Consider the following 21,491-nt stretch of genomic DNA (forward strand, 5'->3'; position numbering starts at 1 on the left):
ACTTCTTTCATGTTTCAAGAGGACAATATGTCTGGAGAATTTCGGGCAGGACCAAGTAGATGGACAAATGATTCAGGAGCAGTGCACGACTAAGTGGAGCTGGGAGGATTCTAGGAAAGCATGGGTAGAAGGATGGCAGGCAGTTTCTAAGAGGTGGATATTTCTGATATGAATGGTAGAACATAAAAGGCTATTGCTAGCATCTCCATTAAGTTCTTACTGCCAATAAAAATTACCTTATTTTTGGAATGTGAAGTAATTTTGGTTTGCATCTAGGATTTTTATAGGTTCCATGATTCTATAGAATCACAGTGAGGATGAATGATAACTTAATTGGGTTGGTAAATTGGAGAAGAGGGAGGAGAATTAAACAGTCTTTATTCAAAATGAAATAAAGCAACCAGTTAATTCTCATTAGTCACAAAATCTAGTTCCCCCATTTACATTTTTAAGATAGAATTAGCAGATGGGGAAAATTACCCTTTAAATTACAAAAGTCTCTATAGTTGCTGTTTGAGTTGGTCCCCTGAAAATTTAATTTGAATTAAATTTTAAAGTTAATTTGTCAAGATACTTTAAGTCAGTATTAAAATACCTTTGTTTCAGTTCATGTTAATCTGAGGAATTGCAGTAACTCCAGAACTGGAGTCAACATCTTTTTTCACATGTAAACCTGAGAAGTAAGAATTTGAACTGGCAATGTAATGTCCCTTTAAGGAAAAAAAAAAGTGTATCTCTTCTTAAGTTATGCTTAAGTTGATGCAGTATTGGGTAGAATTCTCTTTCTGCTTTGTCTGCTGTCAGTGCTTAACTGTGAAAGTTTTGAAGTCAAGTGGCTTATAAAGCTCATCAGCAATGGTGTTTTTTCAGATGCTTCTTCAAAACAGGACACCTGTAATACAGCAGAATTCCTTGGGGTAAAGGGAGATGATTGCTTGGTCTGAAAAATTTTAGGTGTACTAGAATATTTGCTCACTAGAAAACTTATTTTTTTAATAGCTCAGTTCTCTCTTTTGTGAACATTTTCCCTTCTTTTGTATAAAAGCAGCGTTTGAAAGTATAGAAAAGCAAATCCTGAGATCACTGCTGTGGCACAGGGAGGCTGGCAGGGGTACCTGGAGCTACTGTTACCCTTGTGACTCTTTTACCATGAGTGTTGCAGGTGGAAAGTATCACTTGCACTCTGTTTGTATAAGTAAGTTTCAGTAGATGTTTGGATGAGCAAGGTGAGAGCCCAGATCACCCCTGATCAGCACCAAAGAACAAATTGACCCTCCCAAGAATGTCGGATACCTCAGGAGTCACGAGCCTCTCTGGAGCTCACTGAGCTTTCAGTGTCTCTGGTGCTTGCAGAGCCACTGGGCAGTCATGCCATGTCTTTGCCTGTACTTCCCTGCAAAAAAATACACGAAGGTAAGTATAGGAGGCATTGATGCATCTGTTGCAAGTTTCAACAGGTGAAATTCAAATTGGATGTAATGGAAAAAAGTATTCCAGGGAGGATGGTGAAGCATGATGTAGATTGCTGAAAGAGGCTGTGACATACCCATGCTTGGAAATTTTTTAAATTTAATGGGATGAGATCTGGAGCAATGTGATCTCTCTGGAGATATCCCAGCTTGGAGTTGGGGGTTAAAATAGATGACTCCTGAGCAGCACTTTCAACCTCAATTATTAGGCTATCTACAATTCCACTGTGGAACGTGGTCTTGGAATGCAGGATGGAGAGCTATTTAGCAGGCAATCAGTAGGAAAATGGCTGTAGAACTAGGGCAGCCCTGTTTCATGCTGTGCTATGGGTATCGTTATAACTTGGTGTAAGTTTTTATTCCACATATAGTTTGTGGAAATTTTTTTTGTTTGTTTTTTTAAGAAGGAGAAGGCATCCATACTTCTCAAATCATGTACTGTAACAGCAGTGTCTTTCTGGTGTTTATTACAAAATGCCAGATCAATTTGTGATGGAAAAGGGAGTGGAGCCACAGGTGGCCTAAGAGGGAAACCTATATGGGGAGGGGTCAAACAGAGTTCATCACTATATTCACTGTGTTGTTTTATTTTTAATAAAGTTTGGTGCTAACATATCTACTTCAGCAATAAAACCAAACTTTCAATAAGGGCAGGAATTCTCATCTGCTCTGAAGAGCATTTAAACAAAAAAGGAGGATTACGTAGGAAGTGGGAATCTGGCAACAATAGAACTCACATTTAATGCTCTGAAACGTGCCTCAGAAAACCATTCTTGTCTTAAGCCAGCTGCAGTATTAATTAATGCAAATACTGACTTTGCAGGGGGGTGCTTGCAGCTTCTTTTCATCTGGCACATGAAATGCCCCAGGTTCCTCTTCCTCCTGTTCGCTTCCACATGAAGCACCTGCTTTCCTGTGCTTAGGAAGGGGGAAAAAATAATATTTCTTCTTTCCTTCTGCTCATCCAGATCCACATCCAGAGAACTGAAGGGTGTGACCACATGACCTGCTCACAGTGTAACACTAATTTCTGTTACCGTTGTGGGGAGAGATACCGCCAGCTGCGCTTCTTTGGAGACCACACGTCAAACCTCAGTATCTTTGGATGCAAATACCGCTACCTCCCCGAGAGACCACATCTGAGGAGATTAGTGCGAGGCTCTGTCTGTGGTGAGTTCATTAGTGCTCCTTGTGGAGAGCTGCGCAGTGAAGGGATGGGGGGATAGGGCAATTAGAGTTAAATTAAAACTAGTGGTTTAAAGGGTTGGATGTACAACTTGCTTTTCAGTTATTGAAAAGGTGGCTTATTAATTATATTTAAATGTATGGTACTTACCTGCCCTTTTTAGATGGACTGTGTATGATTAAGTATTGTGTCCTCTTCTGATAGCTTGTTTTCTAATTGCTTTTTATAATACATAAGCAAACTGTAAAAGTGCTGTCAATATGCACGTCTCTGGCTGTGTTCATTAGTCTCAAAGTATATTGGAGAAATGGGTCATTTCTCATTGGAGAAATGGCTTATTTAAATTAACCTTGGTAAGTCTGTTTGAATAAAGTGCTCTTTGGATTTGAATCTGATCTTAGTAGCAAAACTCAGGGTTTTCCCATATAAATAGGAGGACGCTGTTTTAACTGTTAGCTTTAGTTCAGATAAAATCAGCTTGAAACAAAATACAACTTAAATACATTAATTTTGCTCACAAAAGTATGAGGCTGAAAATGTCTTTTTATTAAACCAAAAGGCACTCATAATATGCTTTTGAGCCAGATAGATATGTTTCAACCTTTAGAAGCACAAGATAATAAAGTAGACTCATATGTGTTGTCTTTTATATATGTGAAGTTCAGTCATTGTAGTGAGTTTACAGCATGTAAGGCGACCTATAATGTTACAAGAAATAGATGTATTAACTGCCAAAAACAGGGTACTGTCAAGGAAAATAGAACTTTCCATACTTTGAATTAATGCTTAAAATTTGGAGATGATGTGTAGTTCACCTAGAATGAGGAAATGCTTTGAGTTTGATTGTAGAGGTAAAGGCAAGAGACAGAACAGGTGGGGAAAAGCAAACTTGAGGTGAAAGCATTACTTCTGAGCCAGACATGTTCCAGTAAGAAAACTAGGTGGTTTTCAGAGCAACATAAGAATTGACACAAACTCATAGACCTGGTAATGAAAACGCCAGCCTTGCTGCTCTGCATTGTGAGGGATTTACAAACCTGGAATGTTTGTTTTTAAAAAGTGGCAATATGGCATCCAAGCCCATTAGTTTGACCTTAGTAGCTTGCAAGGCTTTGGTAACAAACTTTGAGAGAAGTGATTTAAAAATGATTGGAGGTGCCTACTCTGAAACATTTTGTAGAGATGAATTGCAACACACCAGAAGATCTAGTCCAGGTGAAAGACAGTGCTGGCATTAGGGCACATGAATATTTTGTTCATTAAAAATTTAGGCTTAAACTTGGAGAACTGTTTCAAAGCACTCAGTAGGATTTCAGAGCAGCTTTCCATAATAGCCACAATGGAAAACAATTTAAGCTTTTTTTAAATCTTGTTATTTTGCTATAATTAGTCTGCTGTAGCAATAGATTGTACTCAGAAACATTACCAAGTCAGTGCTGCTCACATGCAGAATTATGGGTAATCTTATTAGAATCATAGATTAGTTTGGGCTGAGAGGGACCTTTAAAGGCCACCTGCAATGAGCAGGGGCATCTTCAACTAAATCAGGTTGCTCAGAGCCCTATTCAGCCTGGTCTTGGTTATTAAAGCTCCATGGTAAATATGTGCATGCTCATATTTACAGGATCACACAGATAAGTATAAGATACTTTTATTTTCATCTCCTATTTGCCAGTGTACTTGTGGTTTGCATTAAATAATAAACCAAGAAAGATTAGCAAAGCTCAAAGCCTCAGATTACATTTCTCATAGGGTTTTCTGTTAAAAATTTCTCTCCAAAACTCCTTCTGTCATATGATGTGATTTCTCAGAAGAATGGTCATCATCTGAACAAAGGTACCTGAATCTGTCAGCACATGGTAGCAAGTGCCTACATTTTTACAATAGCTTCTTTACACTCAAGCTGACAAGAATTCAGCAAATTCTTCATTGGTACTTATGACCTTAAATCTCTGTCATTTCTACAGCTCTAGATTTGAATATTAATCCTGGTACACTTTATGAATAACTACCAAAATACTCCAGAGACCCAACAGAACTCATACATGAAAATAAAAAAATAAAATCTTCAGAAATTTGCATCTAATTTGAATTCAGGAATTGAGCTCACAGCTCTTCTCCATTGCAGTAGATTTTGGCTGTGACTTGTATGTGTGAGCCAGTCTAGGTTTTTGTACTCTTTTCCACACCAGTGTACGTGTGGGTTTTCACATTGATTTTTAAAAATGTGTTATATTGGTAAGATTGTACCTCCTGACCTTTTGAAGACGGTGCAATACCAAACTGACATACAGTTTGTGGATTGTGCCATTTTCAATGCTGGAAATTTGCTAGGATCATCCCTCTTTGTAAAGCACAATTCAACAGAATCAATCTGTGGCTGTTAATTGGGCTTGTATAGAGGCCTGCCTAATGAGTCTGTCCTCAGCAGTGGTCAATTAGAAATAAGATCTCACTCTCTGTTTGTTTCCAGTAATCATTGCTTTAGACGTTTTCTTAGTTAAGGTTTGTATCTGAACTTTTGCTTTGTAACCCTCAGTGGGTGGATGGATCCTTCGCTAGTTTTAACAGTTCTTAAATTTTGCCTTCTACAACATTTCTGGTAGAGCCTCTAGGATTTCACATTGTGTCAGGTGGAGAAAGTCCTGGGGTTTTTTCATTGATTCCTGATAATTTCATTGGCTAGTTTTGTTATCATGAAATTGAGTAAATAATAATAGCTTGCGGGCCTTTTCATATCATTCTTTCATGGATCTCACATCAGATTCTACTTTGTCATGATATTGGATTTATTTTTTAGTTTTGTTTGTGTTTTATGTGTTGAGCTGAAGCTTACTAGTCCTGATCACTTAAGATCAAATTTAAAACCCAAAAATGTTGAATTCCAGTTAGAGATCACTCCCAGGCTCTGGGAGGTCCCAGTAGCTAGAACTGAAAATATAAATATGTAAGTACTTTATCAGGCAAAAAAAGGAGCATTATCATTGGGAGGTGTTACTGCACAAGCCTGGGTTTTAGTTCTGTTCTGAAAGTCGGCAGAAGAAGATATGGTAGCAGAGATGTCATTAAAAGCATAGACTCTACATTTTAGTAACATGTACTGAGAAACAGAGGTTGGATTTCCTGTAGAAAAATGCCTCTGCTAGTTAGCTAAGTAGTGGAAACTAAAGGAATGTTATCTTGGCTATTGGGAGGCTGGTGAGGTGTTGCTAGATATGTGGGGGTTTTGTATGACTTTTTACTTTATTGCTATGGAGACGAAATACTTTAAATGTGATTTTGTAGCCATGTGGAGCGAAGGTTTTGGGGTTGTTTCTAAAACCTGGCTAGGTGGAGTGTGTGGAAAGATCACCACAAGGCAGGCTGGCATGATTTCTATTGAGGAGCAAGTGTGCCCAGTCACAAACTGCTCTGCAGTAAAAATAAGGGAAAAGAATTCATGGTAGCATAATTTTAAACATAATTTTCATCATCAACCAGCTGTTATGTAAAGGTGATAGTAATCACAGGGAGAAGAAAACCTCAGAATTGATCTCTGACATTTCTTTCCCTTCTTTAGCCAGCATGGTTTTTAGAGAAACTGTGCTGTGACAGTACAGTGGATATATTACCCTAAAACCTGTAACTAAACCCAAAGTTGCGCAAGGGAAAAGTATTCCCTCATGTTTCCTGAAATACTTTGTTATTTTGCAGAAGGTTGTGGTTCTCTGTATCACAAATAAGGCAACCTTTCTGAGACACCTGCAAATACAGTTGTTGTATTACCACAAATGTCTTCATCTTCATGCTGGGCCACCCAGTAGAGAAATTGTTTACGATTAATTTGAGTGCAATTGTAAAAAAGTTCTGTTTCAATTGCTTTTTGCGAAGTTAACCTTAAAAACTAACTTTGGACAACAGCAAACTGGCTGTCATAGCCTGCTGCTGAGATGACCACATGGGCTAATGACCCAAGATTTTATTCAGCTCTGAGACAGGCATTACATTTTCTCTCTGTGCTCTCAGTCTCTGAGCTAACAGACACAGGACAGTTTAGTGCCTGCAGCAAACAGCCTTAGTCTCAGTGACATTTCTTGGTGTGTCATGATTCCCTCATAATCTTTTGCACTATGACGATGTCTATCAAGCTGGAATTGGATATATAAAGTAGTTTTCAATTCTGACATGTAAAACTAAGCATTTTTTAATTGTTTCATATATGCAAATAGAAGCCATTGGAGCAAATAGTACATACCCACTGCTTTGCCAGTGATTGCTGCTGTTTGTACTCTTCCTGGTGGCAGCATTTGCAAGCCTTGTTCACCTTGTGTTGTTTGTTAATTTTAGTTTACAAAGGTAGAGAAATATTAAGGATTTGAATGTGACAGATGTATAAGTAGAAAAATATTTGTTTTGCAATTTGGTCTTTAGAAATAATGCATTGCTAACCAAAAGAGGATACAGTCTCATGATGATGAAGTAATTTTATTCTATAAGGTAAATTTTAAAAAATAACTACTCAGTACTCATAACGTCATATTCCCGGGTGGAAGGAAAGACACTACTCATGCTTTATTTCAGCTCTGAGTTTGTCAAATATAAGTGAACAAGTTCTTGAATTATCTCAGGGACTGTTCTTTGTGTCTGAAAAGAAGTTTTCCAATTGAAGGCTAGCTTAGCCCTTCTCATAGACTCTGTTTCTGTATACTTAGTCACCAGCTCAGTGATTTAAGTTTTTAATAATTTTTAATAATTTTGATACCAAACATCATAATTTTCTAGCATTATAATTACACGGCTATTAATGAAGTAAGGAGTTTGTATCGTAAGCCTCTAATCTTTTACAAGCCTAACTTGAAATTGTTGAAGACTGATGATGTTTATAAATGCATTTCATTTCTTTTGGACCTTTCTTGAGGTTTTTTATCACTTTACATTCATTCTTCTGTCTACACTTGAATAATGTACTTGACAAGTTCTTTGTGTATAGAGCACAGCTCAGTAGAGTGCCAGGAAGGTATGCCATTAGGATGCCTAGCAACTAGAGTAATACAAATATTTGCCAAATTTTTTTCTTCTAGGAATTAATGTTTCCCACCCACTGTACTCCCATGAAATTTAAAAGCTATCAAAACAGAGCAAGAAAAGGACCAGTTCATTTAACTGCTGTAAATATTTCCAAAATATCTCATTTTTCCTTCAGACCGCTCAAATTAGTGTCTCGGGTTATGGAAAGGTTTACATAATTATTAAATGTAGTAATCCATTTACTGAAATCTGATATGAGTGACTTGAGGGAGGGAAGAAAGAGGTAAGAAACTCAATTTTTCTCCCATTCTAAAGGTGACCTTTCAAACACATACCTAACTTGGAGAATTGCAGAATTTCAAGACCCTGCTCAGACTGCTGGTGTATCAGTAAAAATGCCTGCCCTCCTGCATTTTCAGACAACTCAGTTAAGGGATGTCTTTGACTCAGCTGCTCAGCCAGCAGAGCCAGGGAGATTCTTCCACTGAAAGCATGCAGTGCAAGGAAGATAGCTTGGGTTTCAAATTCACATTTTCAGCAAGACCTGCCTTCACTGTGTGAACTTCTACAAATCATGAACTCATCAGAAAGTAAGGAATGTGAACACGCTTTATTTGTTCGTGGTTTTATGCTCTAGCAAGTATGCTGCTCAACATCACTGCCCTACTCATGTGAGAGCCACAACATATCCTTATAAATGTAGATCCAAAATAGACTTGGCTGTGGTTGACTTAGACCTAAATCACAGCTGTACATGAGCACTTCACTGTAACCTTTTAAAGAGAGCAGAAATGTATTTAAAGGTGATGGTCTCATCACCTTGAGCTAACCTAAACTTTCCAAGATGCTAGTTTGTTTGGCATCTCTCCAGGCTGGTTGCTATGCAGTAGGATTCCAGAGAAGCCAAATTATAGTAGCTTTATAGCTATCACGTTCCTGTCGATGCTTGAGGGACTTCAGAATGGAAACAGAAATAAATGCAGGCTGTTATGGTATGAAATAAGCTGTGCTCAGAGAGTTGTGGTGGGTGAAGAGGGCAGAGAGAAATGTGTATAGGGAACTGACTGTGTGGTGATAGTTCCTGGCTGAATTTCTAGGATGAAATTACAAATAGGAATCCTATTTTTAGAGGTAAAGAATATGAATTTTAAAATAATAGCTTAAAACATTTTCTGATATTGAAATATTTATGAATTGTTGGAAAGGAAAAAGTAAAACCTTCTTTGAACTGTTTAATGAATTTTGCATTTCAGCTGGAAAACTACTCATTACACCCCTAATATTGGTTCTGGGACTGGCACTGGGAGCCGTAGCTGTTGTAATAGGTAAGAGTTACATATGTGAATGAAACTAATCCTGATTATGCAGTGACTTTCTCTATATGACATCTCAAAAATATGGAGACAAAGTACAGATTTCACAGATGCTGTTTTAGTATTAAGCACATTACTTATTTCTAAAAAAATGATGTTTTTAAATTTATGCTTACTAGCTTTATTTTTGTTCCCATTTATTTAATTTTCCAAATAAACATCTTTAACTGCTCTAGATAAACTAGCAGAAAGTTCAGAGTAATTTAAATATAATCCTGGGGGCTGACTGACTTGGACCCAGCCTTATAATCACTCCATTGAATCACTATTTCAAATCTTAGTCATGTGTATAACAATATTTTTAGGGAACTAAGGCTTAGTCCCAAGAGCTCATCAGCTTGAAGATGCAACAGGAACAAAGCAGCAAATTGGGATGAGTCAGTCTCAAAACGTGATCCAGTGAGAACACTGCCAAATTGTTTTCCATCACAAAAACTGGTACTCTGAATTCACTGGATTACAGTATCAAAGCTCTGTAAATGTGGTTGCATTAATGTGGACAGATATGTTAGCAAAGCTGCTCTTTGCCTGAGTTTTCCCACAGAAAAGAGATTAGCTGTGACAACAAGGTATCATTTTGCTCATGTGAGTGCATATCCACTCTTTATATTGGCAGCAATATGTCATTGAGGGATCATGCTGCTTCACAGCTTTTCATCAAACTGCTTTTTCCACTGAGAATTTGCAGTGCATGCCCAGCCCTGAGGTATATTGGGGTGTGGCTCCTTTATTTTGATATAATAAAGCCAAAATACACCAGGATAGCTATATTAATAAGGTTGGAAGTAACCAGTCAACCTATAACCAAAATACTATTACAGCTTTTCTAGACTACATCTGGCCAAATAAGGACTATTGCTGTAATTTCTGTATTTAGACCAACCATCTTCACTGAAGAGAGTGAGCAGTGCTTATCTTAAATACTTATTCTATTCAATAGCATTTTTATGCCAAAATTTCAAACAATAAAGGCTTCTTAGTGCCAGTAATTCTTATTTTGGTCTGCAATCTGGTATAATCTATGGTGAGGGAAAAAAATCCACTTTTTTATATACTAAAAATCAAGAGGGTTTTGCAGTAATATAGTAACAATATTTGCAATAATAATCAGAATGCCATTGAAGTCTCATCCTAGGCTTGGCTGGATAAGATAGGATGAAGGCCAGCAGTATGAGCAGTTCCAAAAACATTGATTATTTATAGAAAAGTTCTGGTTTTGAGGTAATTAGAGCAATATTTGCTGCCAACCACTATTAGAATAATTTCAGTTACATAGCTGAAAATCATACTGCAGCATTTACAAGGCTATTGAGCAAAGCAGCAGCCCTGTGATTATAGTAGTCTTTTGTTCTGTGTTGTTACTGTAGTGGTGTTTGAAAAGAAAATCTTTGGCCATTTCAGTCAGCTGGTAGCAAGAGAAAGAGGAAGATCCTTCTCATTTGGGTTTGAAAGAGTACAGACTATTTGAAAAATTTTTCACCTGAATGATTGTGATGTGGTTTTTTTTGTTTGTTTGTTTTTACAGCTTTCTTTGTCTCAAAAGACTTAAGAATAAATAGTTCCCTGTCCAGGCAAGCATAAACACTTGGTATTATTAAAGATAAACATTTGGTATTAGTTCACAGTAGATGAGGACGCTTGTAAAAATAAATAAAAAGTAAAACTATAATGTGCTGTCTCTATTGTATGTGAATCTAATTGAAAACTAGCTTTGAATTTAGATCTAAGAATTTCCAGACTGCTTTTAAAAGTTTTGATTGTACCATATACCAGACAGCATGATTCACAAGTTAATTTGTCAGAAGTGAGTGCAGGGTTAGCCGGAATTTATTGTAACAGAAAAGAGTAAGTGTAGCTTAACTCATTATCAAAGACAGTGGTTGTTGCAGGCTAGTGTTTTTTTCTGCTTGTCCAAATGCCTGGTCTGAATTCTCCTGAGACATGAAAAGCTCCATCTGAATACATATACCTAAACAACATAGAACATGCACGAAGGATTGCAGTTACTTATGTGTTTTTTCCATGTTTCCTTCTTTTGGCAGGTTTATTTGTGTTTCCTATCTATTGCCTTTGTAAAAAGCAGAGGAAAAGGTCACGGACAGGTATGCCCTGGTGAGGACGGACGTTACTGCCTGAACTGAGCTGGTCCTGCAAGGGCTATCCGAGTTTTGTGCAACAGAGCAATACAGTGCTGGTTACAGCATCAAAGCCACCGCCCTGGAAGAAGGATGGGGGCTCTCCTGCCATCTTCCCTCAGCTGAAAACACTACTGCAGACCAGAAAGCCTCTTTGCTCTGGTGCACTCTCAACAAGATGGGCCCCCTGACTGCTGCTTTTTAAATGTTTTTTGGTTTGGGGTTTTTTGTGGGGTTTTTTTTGTGGGTTTTTTTTTTTTTTTTTAGTTATTACTTTGGAGGGTTTTTTTTGAGTCTAAGTTTCTGAACCAGACAATCCAAGTCTGTATTGTAGCCACAACTCTACTACCGATTTGGCCTGTGAAGAAAGCATTTAACTGCTAACATGTGCTCGTTTAACTTCAGTGTCGGCCTTTAAGGTGGAAATGCTTAGAAGTGTTTGGACTCTTACTGTGTACTGAGCATACTACTTTTGGTATTAAAAACTTCTTCTGTAAATAACTTCCATCACACAGCATTCTGTTGAGCATACCAAAACCCCATCACATGCCAGAGCACGACAGCTGGTTGTCTTCTGAGCCCTGCTCCTGCCAGTGGAGCACGCATTGCCCCCGCCAAACTGCAGTGCCTCAGAGGGAAACACCCCTGGTACTGGAGCGCCGTGATGCTTAAGAGTCTGGTGATTGGTTTCACTTCAGTAATTTATTTATGACAGTCTGTTAATATTAATGGCAGAGGGTGTGACAAGATTTCTTACAACAGGACTTCATTTTTAAATTCTCACAGTGCAGAAAAAATCTGAAGGGTTTAGATAATAAGATGTGTCAGTGGCCTAATCTGTCCCAAGATATCCCTGAAATGTGTCTTCAGGGAAGCTGGAGACCTGCTCTTTTTATTCTGACTTGGAATATGATATACATGCTAGACACTACCTGTGTGAGGATTGACTTGATGAAATTTTATAGCCTAAATAGCACATTTTGTTTGTTTGTTCCCTTGAGTAGGCTACTACTACATAAGTCTTGGAGTATCCGCTGATGTCTTAGGAGGAAAATCTGTGAATCCAGGGTAAGGGAAGCGATCATAAATTCTTAGGAGACCACTTGATTCTTACTGCTTCCAGTGTTTCTCTGGAACATGACAGTTCTGAAGAGAACAGCTATCTTTGCTCTTTTTTCCTTAAGTTCTACTGTTTGCTACCAAACCACTTTCTCAGTGCATCACAACAAAAGCAGTTTAATTCAGCATAAGGAGTCAATTACTGAGAATCTTTACACTTTTAATTTTGATCCAAATCTATCATACAAATATAACTTAAAAAGCTAGAATAAATTTGTTCAGACAGAACATTGAAACAATAAAGAAAGGAACTGAATAAAAAGAAATCTACTTCATACTGTAAAAATACAAGCTACTCTTAAAGAAAAGAAGATTGGATTTGTACTGTGAAGGTACTTCTTTTCAGTTTGTGTGTCTGAAGATACACACATTTATATATCTTTGTTTGTGTATATATGGGGAAAGGGGAAGCAGGAAGATGGGAAATGTCCTTAAGAGTCTACTGACTTCAAAATTTAGGCTTGCAAAAAGATATCATTTGAGAGGATATACTCTGTACCACTTTCTTTGAAAATGGTTGTTAAATCTGAATCCAGTTGTAATTTTTAAGCAAATGGTGTTCTGCCCCACCAACATAATACTGTTACAAGATACTTTGACTTTGACGCCTCAGTGGAAGAAGCTGATAACTTTTGTTTACCTGGAAACACAAATATCAGTTTACCATAGTTGGCTAGTATGCTTGTTTTCTGTCAGCTTCTAGTTTTGTTTTCTTGTGTGTTTTTTTTTTTTTTTCTTTAAGCACACCATAGTAGTGAATACCTATTTAATAATTTCCATTTGAATTTAAGGGCAGGTTTACCCTGTTATAATAACAGTAGAAATAGTACCTTTCGAAGATTTGCAAATTAAGAAGGGAAGCAATGATGTTTAGAAATAAAATTCAAAGCCTATTATCAATGCAAATTCACCTGTTATTTAGACTTTCTTCTGAGACACATCAGTTTTCTATTTGTGTTCTGTCTGAAGCTGGAAGCTGCCTTAAAATTGGTCTTGGTTTTGAGTGTGTTTTCTGAGGCTATACATATCAGTTGTCTTTGGCTTACTCAGGGATTTTTATTCCTCTCTTTAAATGTCAAATAATGAAGATATTTTTGTATTATTTAGAAAAACCTTCAGACCTCAGAGAGTGAGATATATATAGATAGATTTGGGTTTGCAATGCAGTCTATAACTTGGTGTCAAACTATTCCACTTGAGAATATTTTAGTACTTAAGATTATCTGTACTTAACTACACAGTGGATTAATTTCCTTTCTTTTCCTGTTTCTGTGTAAATGTGAGAGATATTCTTACAGTCTTTGTAGCTGTTTTCACTCTGCCATGTTTGCCTTTTTCAGTTTTTAACTAGAGTTCAGTAAGATCTGAAACTAAGAGAATAAAGAACATAAAAGGGAAGATAATAGATCTGCACTTACTTCTATTCAGAAAGTATGTCCATGTGGATGGAGAAAAGGAACATAAAACTCAGGTCCTATATTATCATTTCATCTAGGCCATTTTGATTTTATCAGAACAGAATAAATCAAAGGGAAATGGTTCTTAATTTTCTATACAGAGCAGAAAGAGACATCTTTGACCTTGTAAAGATGAGTGAGTCTGATTGTGCTTTTCCTGCAAAGAAAAAAAAGGAATTGCAATAATTTTTGCAGTTAATAATTTTGCAGTTGCAAGGAATTAAGATAATTTTTGTAGAACAGGATAAATGTTCAAGAACCTGGAAGAATAGGGGTATGGAAGTCTTCTTCCATCTGTATAAAAATACTCCCACTTGAAAAGTACATAAATATAATTTTTATCAATGTTATATAATATAACCTACTAAAGCATGAGAAGTAGCTCAGTACAAAGCTTGATTTGGTTAAACATTAGCTTTTAAGCAACTCATCACAGCAAACCTTGTATGCATCGAAGCCATGTCATTTGTTTTAAAAACATTAATTTATTCTTTTGAAAGTAACTGAATGAACTTTATAAGGAAATTATGTAAGTGTATTGGTTTTTTGTAACTACTCTAGAGAAACCATCAGCCTGTTCTGCTCCATGTTTATTAGCAGAAAACTTCATCAGGCAGCTATATTATCCTGCTGAGGCAGATCCCACACTACTGTATGCTGATCATCATGGTCATTGTGTTTGCTTTGGCTACAGTTCATATTTAAGATTATTTATCTTTGTTGCTCATCAGTGCCTGTGTTCAGACTAGGAAATGCTTAAATCCATTCTACACTAGCCTTCTGTTCCAAGCTTGCTGGGGCTGGCTTTGCCTGTGCACTCAGTTCTGCGTGCGGGTGCGCAGTCAGAGCCGGGGCTCTCCCCATCCTGTGCCATGGCTGGGTGTTCCCCATCTTGCTCCTGCTGGCAGGGCTGGCTGGCCACCTCTCCCAGGAGCTGCTCTCCCTTTCTCCACTATGCAGAATTTCGTTGAATTTCAGTAGTGGGGTCAAGTCCCACGGCATCTCAGAGCATACTTAGGTATATGTAGAGAGTTTACACAGGAGCTTGTGACTAGAAAAAAAAGTGTGCTTTTCCTTTCCTATTAGCCAATGAGAGTAATAAGCTGAGTAGGAATACAGGCAAGAAGCAGAAAAACAATTCTGAGTAGCTTTGTGCTGAGCTGACCCATCAGGCTTAGTTCTGTACAAAAAAGTCAGTGAGTCTTCATTTCTCACCACCTCCGTAATAAACAGTATATTCCTACCTGTTCAGTGTCATTAAAGTACAGTGCACTTTGAGTGATCTATTATCTTCCTTTGAGGCAGTGCATATGCATAAGGGAAGATTTTGTGTTTGGTTTTGATGCTCCTAATGCTGACTTGGTAATTCTTCCTGGTGTGTTAAGGGTTTTTGTAATTTACACCTATTTATTCATTACAAAAGTTTTACTTTATTAAAAATATTAATTTGCAGGGACTACTGCCAGTTTTAACTAGAAGGCATTTTGGATCACTGTCAGGTATTCTTTTTAGCCAAGAGGCGTTTTGCTCTTCCAAAGACTGTCACAGTTTGTGTGATGTTAAATGGTATGTAGGTGGGGCAGTAATTCTCCCAGAGGATATAAATTCACCAGTGATGGAATGGTTTCTTATGCCAGTTAGGTTTGAGAAACTGTTTAATATTCAGTGGCCAAACAGATTGCCTTGCAAATTATTGGTTGGATTGTTGGTTTTTTGGGATTTTTTAAATTCAGTTATGTTATTTTGTTTCTTGAGCAAACCTTACATCATAATTTTTGGTATGCTGATTGTGCAGGTTCAAGTTGTGGGTAAGAACCACAGATTGCTGTTACTGTTATAATCTATATTAGATCTCTGCTGATGAAAAGAATCCTACATAAGGAGACTATTAGATAATTTCTTACTTTCTTTTCATTTTTATGCCTTATAGTTGCAGTGAGTCAGCTTCATTCCTGACATCAGTCACAGCCCCATTAAACCAGAGAAAACTATTTTTGTGCCAGTGTGGAATTTGGTCACAAATACTTTTATAAAAACATCTAGAAGCATGTTAGTAGCCATGGAAAACCTGGTTCACTTCTTAAGAAGTGTTAACTACTATGGAGCCACTCCTCTCATTGCAGAATGATGCCAGTGTGTTGAGTAAGCACAGGAGAGGGAAGGAGTTGGGAAGAATTTCCAAACAACATTCTCATTAGAGCAGATTGTCAGGAGAGGAATTTAATTTATTTCTTTATTATTTAATAGAATAAAGAAATTTTAATGCTTTGAATCACTAAAAACGTTAGAAACAGTACCCAAAGACAGTGTTAAGTAACATTTCTTCAAATTCTGCTTTCTTCAATGTAACAAATAGCAGCACACTGTAAGAGATGGAATTGCAGCTGTTCGGTATTTTTAGGACTTAACACACAAACTTGAGGGTGCACAACATCTGAAAAGTTATGTTGCTGATCTATTTGGTAGTTTATCTTGCTACTGTTACATGAAAAACCAGCTGAGCCTTGATTCAATTGAAAGACAGTGTTCTCACTGTTGTTACAGCTTGAGTACTTAATACTCCAAAACATATTTGTAATAAAACTAACAAATGTAGTTGCTTGCAGACTGAAGCTTCCTTGCTAATTGTTCCTTACCTTTCTGTGCATAAGAGTTCAGGAGCCATATGTTCTCTCTGCAGTAAGGAACAAGCTGCACATATTAGACAATTAATCATTGATGCTTCTCTTCTCTTGGCCTAATAGTGAAATGCCATAAGGTTGGGAAATGAAAACTGATCTTAGAGTGCATGCTCTGATTTCACAGGTAAAAATGTGTAATAAGTTTTAATTACTCCATAGCAAGAAATAAATACATACATTTTGAAACATAATTCCAGCTGTTAATTTATAAATCTGTCGGTATAACACAATAGTTATAACAGTGATGCATTTATTAAAATATGCATATTGTGCAAAAGAAAGCCTTTTTTGGTGCTTATTTGGCTTATCAAAACATGAAAAATTAATCTGAAGTGTTTGGATAGATTAAAGGCAGAAGAGAAGCCTATTGTGTAAAAATATTTGTTTAGCATTAATGTGAACTTTGCACATACCTTAAACACAATTGCATGCCAACCCCTTTCAGTGTTCACCTTGTTGAAAATTTATCAGACTGAAAACAGTATTTTTGAAATTTTTAACTTACTGTCACAGAGCATGATGTTACTAACACAATGCCACATTTACCTCAGTTTTAGAAGGAAATATATTTACAGAATTCAGAGAAGCTGTTCAGGTATTTTGAACCCGTTCTGTAAAACTATGATGCAGTCAGAAGACATCTTCATGCCTTATGCCAGCTCTAGGTGAGCAGATGGCTTCAGTCTCTAGTCATGGACTATGTTTTTGCATAAAAAATGCACTCTTAATAGTTTTTCATATCAATTTGCATCCTGCTGATTTGTGTCCTGAAATTGCAAGGACAGGGATAGATTTACATTTCACCATTTACCATCTCGTAATAAATTGTTTACCATGTTTCCATTCTTACACACTTTGTTTCTATGCACTCCTTCTCATTCTAAATCTCATCATTTGAAGCTGACTCGTGAAAATGGCTGATGATCAAATTGCACCTGTAAAATGTGATCTCATGAGAAGTTGCTGCATTAATGCTTTGCTGAGATATAAGCAAAATATTAATTTTGTTGTATTTACATTACTTAAAAGCAAGATGCTGAAATCCGTTTTTCTTCAGGCTTTTAATTTTGAATTTTTTAGAAGTTCCTTAAACAGCATAGTCATCTTTGTTACATAATTAACCATATGAGTACAAAATAACATTTTGGGGTATTTGTTAATTCTTGTTGCTATGGTAGAGATGACAATAGTGTTGAAAAAATGAAAAAATACCTCTGAGGAGTACAAGCTGAATTTAATTCCATGACAGTTCAATGAGAAGTCTTCCCTTGCCCCCATCTCTTGTTTTGTGTATTTTAGCGTGAAGGATTCCCTTTAAAATAGGTTTAATTTGAATGGCAAGGAGTGAGGGTAGTGAGATAATAGATCACACTGGTTTTAGTGTACAGGCTTCTGGCACAACTAGGGTGCTGGCCAAACACTGTGGATTCATTAAGAAAGCAATTTCTAGTTCTGCATTTGGGCAGCATACAAGCTAGATGTATCAGTGATGGGAACTTTTTGTAGTATATTTATGGGATGACTAAGAACTTGTAAAAACTGGAGTAAGGCAATGCCCATGAAAGCAATGCTTGAATTCCAGTATTTAGTGTTTTGTATAATGAGGGATTTTAAATGTGTAAGTGCCTTATTGCGTGAAACAAATGAAAGGTGTTCATGCCCCTCAGCAGAGCAATGTGGGAATTCCTGTTCTGTGGACTCCTACAGTTACATTAACCCAAAGTAATGAGTTTGGTTTGCTGAGAAAGTTGACAAATGTTATATTAGGGAAGAAGTTAGCCTATCATAAAAGTAATCTGGCATGCTTATGTTGATTCCGATGATCTCATTTCTGTGGTTTTTTTTTAACTTGCTCTTTGCCCCCATCCCTCCCATCTTCCTTCAGACTTCTGCAGAAATGCATCTTAAGTTGTTAAGAGTAAGCCTGGCTCCTCCAACATGAGAAGCCCTGAGTTTTCAACCACTGAAAGAGATGCAGCCTGTTGGAGAGGAGAACTGAGCACAGCCTGTTGTGGCTGCGCCTGCCGGCTCACAGGCTCACTGGTGCCTTGTTCACCCTGATTGTTGGAGGTGGAAGCACCAAGGCACATGGAGGTGCACTGCAGCTAGGCTGGGACTTAAAGTGGGTTGAGAGCATTTCAGTGTTCTCCAGCTGGAGCTGTCCTGTTAATACAAGTTGGTAACTCCTGTGGAGTGGGAATCTAGGTGGACGAAACCATCGATCAAGATGGTGGTGCAGCTCTGGGAGCTCTGCCCAGCCCTTCACTGCAGGGTGGGAGGTGTGATCTGGAAAAGTATTACTCATTTTGCCATCTTCTGATAGCTTCAAAATGGGTGTTGTGGGGTTTATTTCTTCTTGTTTCATTTTCAAGAAGACAGTGAAATTTTACCCTTTAGATTCTAAACTTACTAAAGGACCTGTTTGTTCTTACTAACATTGATGCCACTGTTGTCCATCTGTTACTGAGGTCAGGAATAAGCTACTTTTCTAAAACTACCTTGAATTTCATGAGCTTATGGAAGCAATTATCTGCCAAAAAAATTGAAGTATAAAAGGTAATTATCAGGAGGAGATTGAGTTAATGGGGAGTAAGAAGAAAAATTAAGCTTAGAAGGTCTTATTTTTTATAGATTCATGATCACAAGATGGTTTTAATATGTTCAATTTCCTCCACTGAGAATTTGTGAAAAAAAGCAGGAGAAATTAAGATGAGTATTCCTTTGAACCTTTTCTTTTCCTGAAACTCTTGAGTTTTTCAGAACTGTAGGAGGGGCTTTTTTTTCCACCCTGGACTTATTAATTGGTCATATAGCTGTGACATACTGTGAACACTACTGTGACTGTTTAGTCAGGATTCACCTTGCATTTCTAAAGGTTTTGCTGATAGGGAATTTGATTTAGAGCCATACTGCAATAAAATTATAAGTGAATTATTACATATCTTAATGACTTCCATTTCAGCATTAGCTCAGAATTTTAAAATTTGATTCTTCTATAATCTATTAAATAGAAGATGCCATATGTCAAAATACTCCTTCAACCTTATGAGTTTGTTTATTTTTACTAGTTATTTCCTTATATGATTTTTTTTCTCTCCTAGAACCAGCATTCACACAACCAAAATGCTGATACGATTTCCCCATTATCTTTGTCTTGCATTTAGCCAAAACTATGTTTTCTGTTGCCAAGTATTGCAACAATGGTCTTCATGCTGTAATAACTTGATAAAATATTCAGTAGTCTTGGGCAATATTTTACAAATAATTCATCTTCAAGTTGGTATTTTAAATGTATACCAATAATCACTGTTGAGTGTGCTACCTATGTGGCTGCTTCAGTTCATGTCAATGTTTTGTAAGGATTATTTCTTGCTACCCTCTTCAGAGTGCCTTTTCATTTAGGAGGTCAAGAAAGATGGTTCATTGAAGTCTTTTGTTGAATCTACCATAGTAATGTCTGATCTGTAAACTTGTCCTGATGAATGTATAACTAAAATCTTGTTCTTTAAAAAGCTATAGTAGACACAGGTTGTATATGCACATGTACATGCATGGATACAAGGGAAGATATTCTGCCAATGTTTGTCCTGCTGGACAGGACCTTTCGAAAGTAAGTGAATTTTTTAACAGTTTTATTTTCAAAATGTTACCTCACTAGTATTCAGTAGTAGATATGTCTCTGTATTGCTTCACTTTGCTAAATACAATCACGGTAGGCAGTTTAATTTTTAAAAGACTCTGCGATGAATCTGGTGTTCGTATGAGACTGAATTTCGTAAGACAAAACTTACGGTACTTTATTTCCTTTAAAGGCATTCCTTTCACTTACACTGACATCCCAAGCCCCTGTTAGCAACAGACTGAAAAAGTGCTTCCCCATGATGAAATGGAAGAATGTCAAGTAGCATTTGAATGCACTCCACCCATCTTAGAATCAATATTCAGAAATGGGGGTGGGGGGCAGTGGATTTGATTAATTGTGGGGAGCCATACATTGTAGAGTTCATTCACTTGCACACAAGGGGTTTTACAATGTCATCTAGTAATGTCTACCTAATAAAGTTTTGAAAAAGAAAAATTAAATTGCCTGAATGTTTAACTCTTTCTTTAAGCAATTCTATGCATGAAGGATAGTTGACAATCTCCAAGGGGTCTTGCTTAAATTTGTAATACTTTTTATGATATTTATATAATCTTTTTTAAAAATCACACTAAATAATTTAAACTTCAGAATCTTTGTGTTCTCAATCCCTGTATTAGTCACTTCACTCTTAGCTGCTGTAACACTTAAAATGAAAGCAGAGGTAAAAAGCCAGTTTACTGTGGTGAATATTTTAATACAAAATACTCCCTGTCTTGTGGTGTCATCTCTGGCTACTGCTTTCACTTTTAAAAGCATCCTAAAATACAACATAGAATTTTACCTTCTCATGAAATGTTAAAATGTTAGCTTAAAATAACTGAACACAAAATGAGGAGAAAATGGCTGGAATCCAATATTCCCATTCCCTTTTTATGACTACTTTGTAAAGCTTTATCACTTTCAGAGGGTTTCAGAAAAAGCAGACTGTAGCTGTAAATTTGAAATTGGTAACCAATCGATGCAGTTGCCTCTTCTCTCTGGAAAGGAACTGTGTTCAGTTTCCTTACTAGGTGAGCTGTCAGTATTGATGGAGTGTGTTTTCTGATGTGTTGGGGATTTTTGCACATTCATGAACAGGCACACAAGGTATCACCATTACCTACACTTTGTTTCTGTAGGAAATAAAGCTGAAAACCAATTCCCTGCTGAGAAATACTCAGGAAAAATCTTGAGGCCTATGCTTTGTCCCACTCGTGGAGAAAAAGCTTTTCAGCCCTCTCCCCAGGCCCCTCTAAAACAGGATTTGCAACAAAATGCCAAGGACATCATAGCAGAGGCTCCTTATCTGCAGGAATTGTAGCGTGCAGTGTGCAGCAATGGAAGGATAATCCACAGGCCAAAGAAATCAATAGCCCTAGAGCTGAAACTGAAGCTAAACTAACTTCTCACTTGCAATCTCAAACTGTTTGACAAAGGACAGA

General features: G+C 37.1%; 1 protein-coding gene across 1 annotated transcript in view; it reads left to right on the forward strand.

Moving 5' to 3' along the window:
* The window catches only part of RNF217 (ring finger protein 217), a 63,925-nt gene extending 43,421 nt beyond the window's left edge, over positions 1–20,504 (forward strand). Inside the window, exons 4-6 of the mRNA XM_064707985.1 lie at positions 2,438–2,639; positions 8,916–8,987; positions 11,078–20,504. Of these exons, the coding sequence (XP_064564055.1) occupies positions 2,438–2,639; positions 8,916–8,987; positions 11,078–11,151 (348 nt within the window). The 3' untranslated portion in view covers positions 11,152–20,504. The remainder of the gene's footprint in view (positions 1–2,437; positions 2,640–8,915; positions 8,988–11,077) is intronic.
* The last annotated feature ends 987 nt before the right edge of the window (positions 20,505–21,491 follow it).

The sequence above is a fragment of the Zonotrichia leucophrys genome, chromosome 3 (assembly GCF_028769735.1).
Source record: "Zonotrichia leucophrys gambelii isolate GWCS_2022_RI chromosome 3, RI_Zleu_2.0, whole genome shotgun sequence".
Classification (NCBI taxonomy): domain Eukaryota; kingdom Metazoa; phylum Chordata; class Aves; order Passeriformes; family Passerellidae; genus Zonotrichia; species Zonotrichia leucophrys.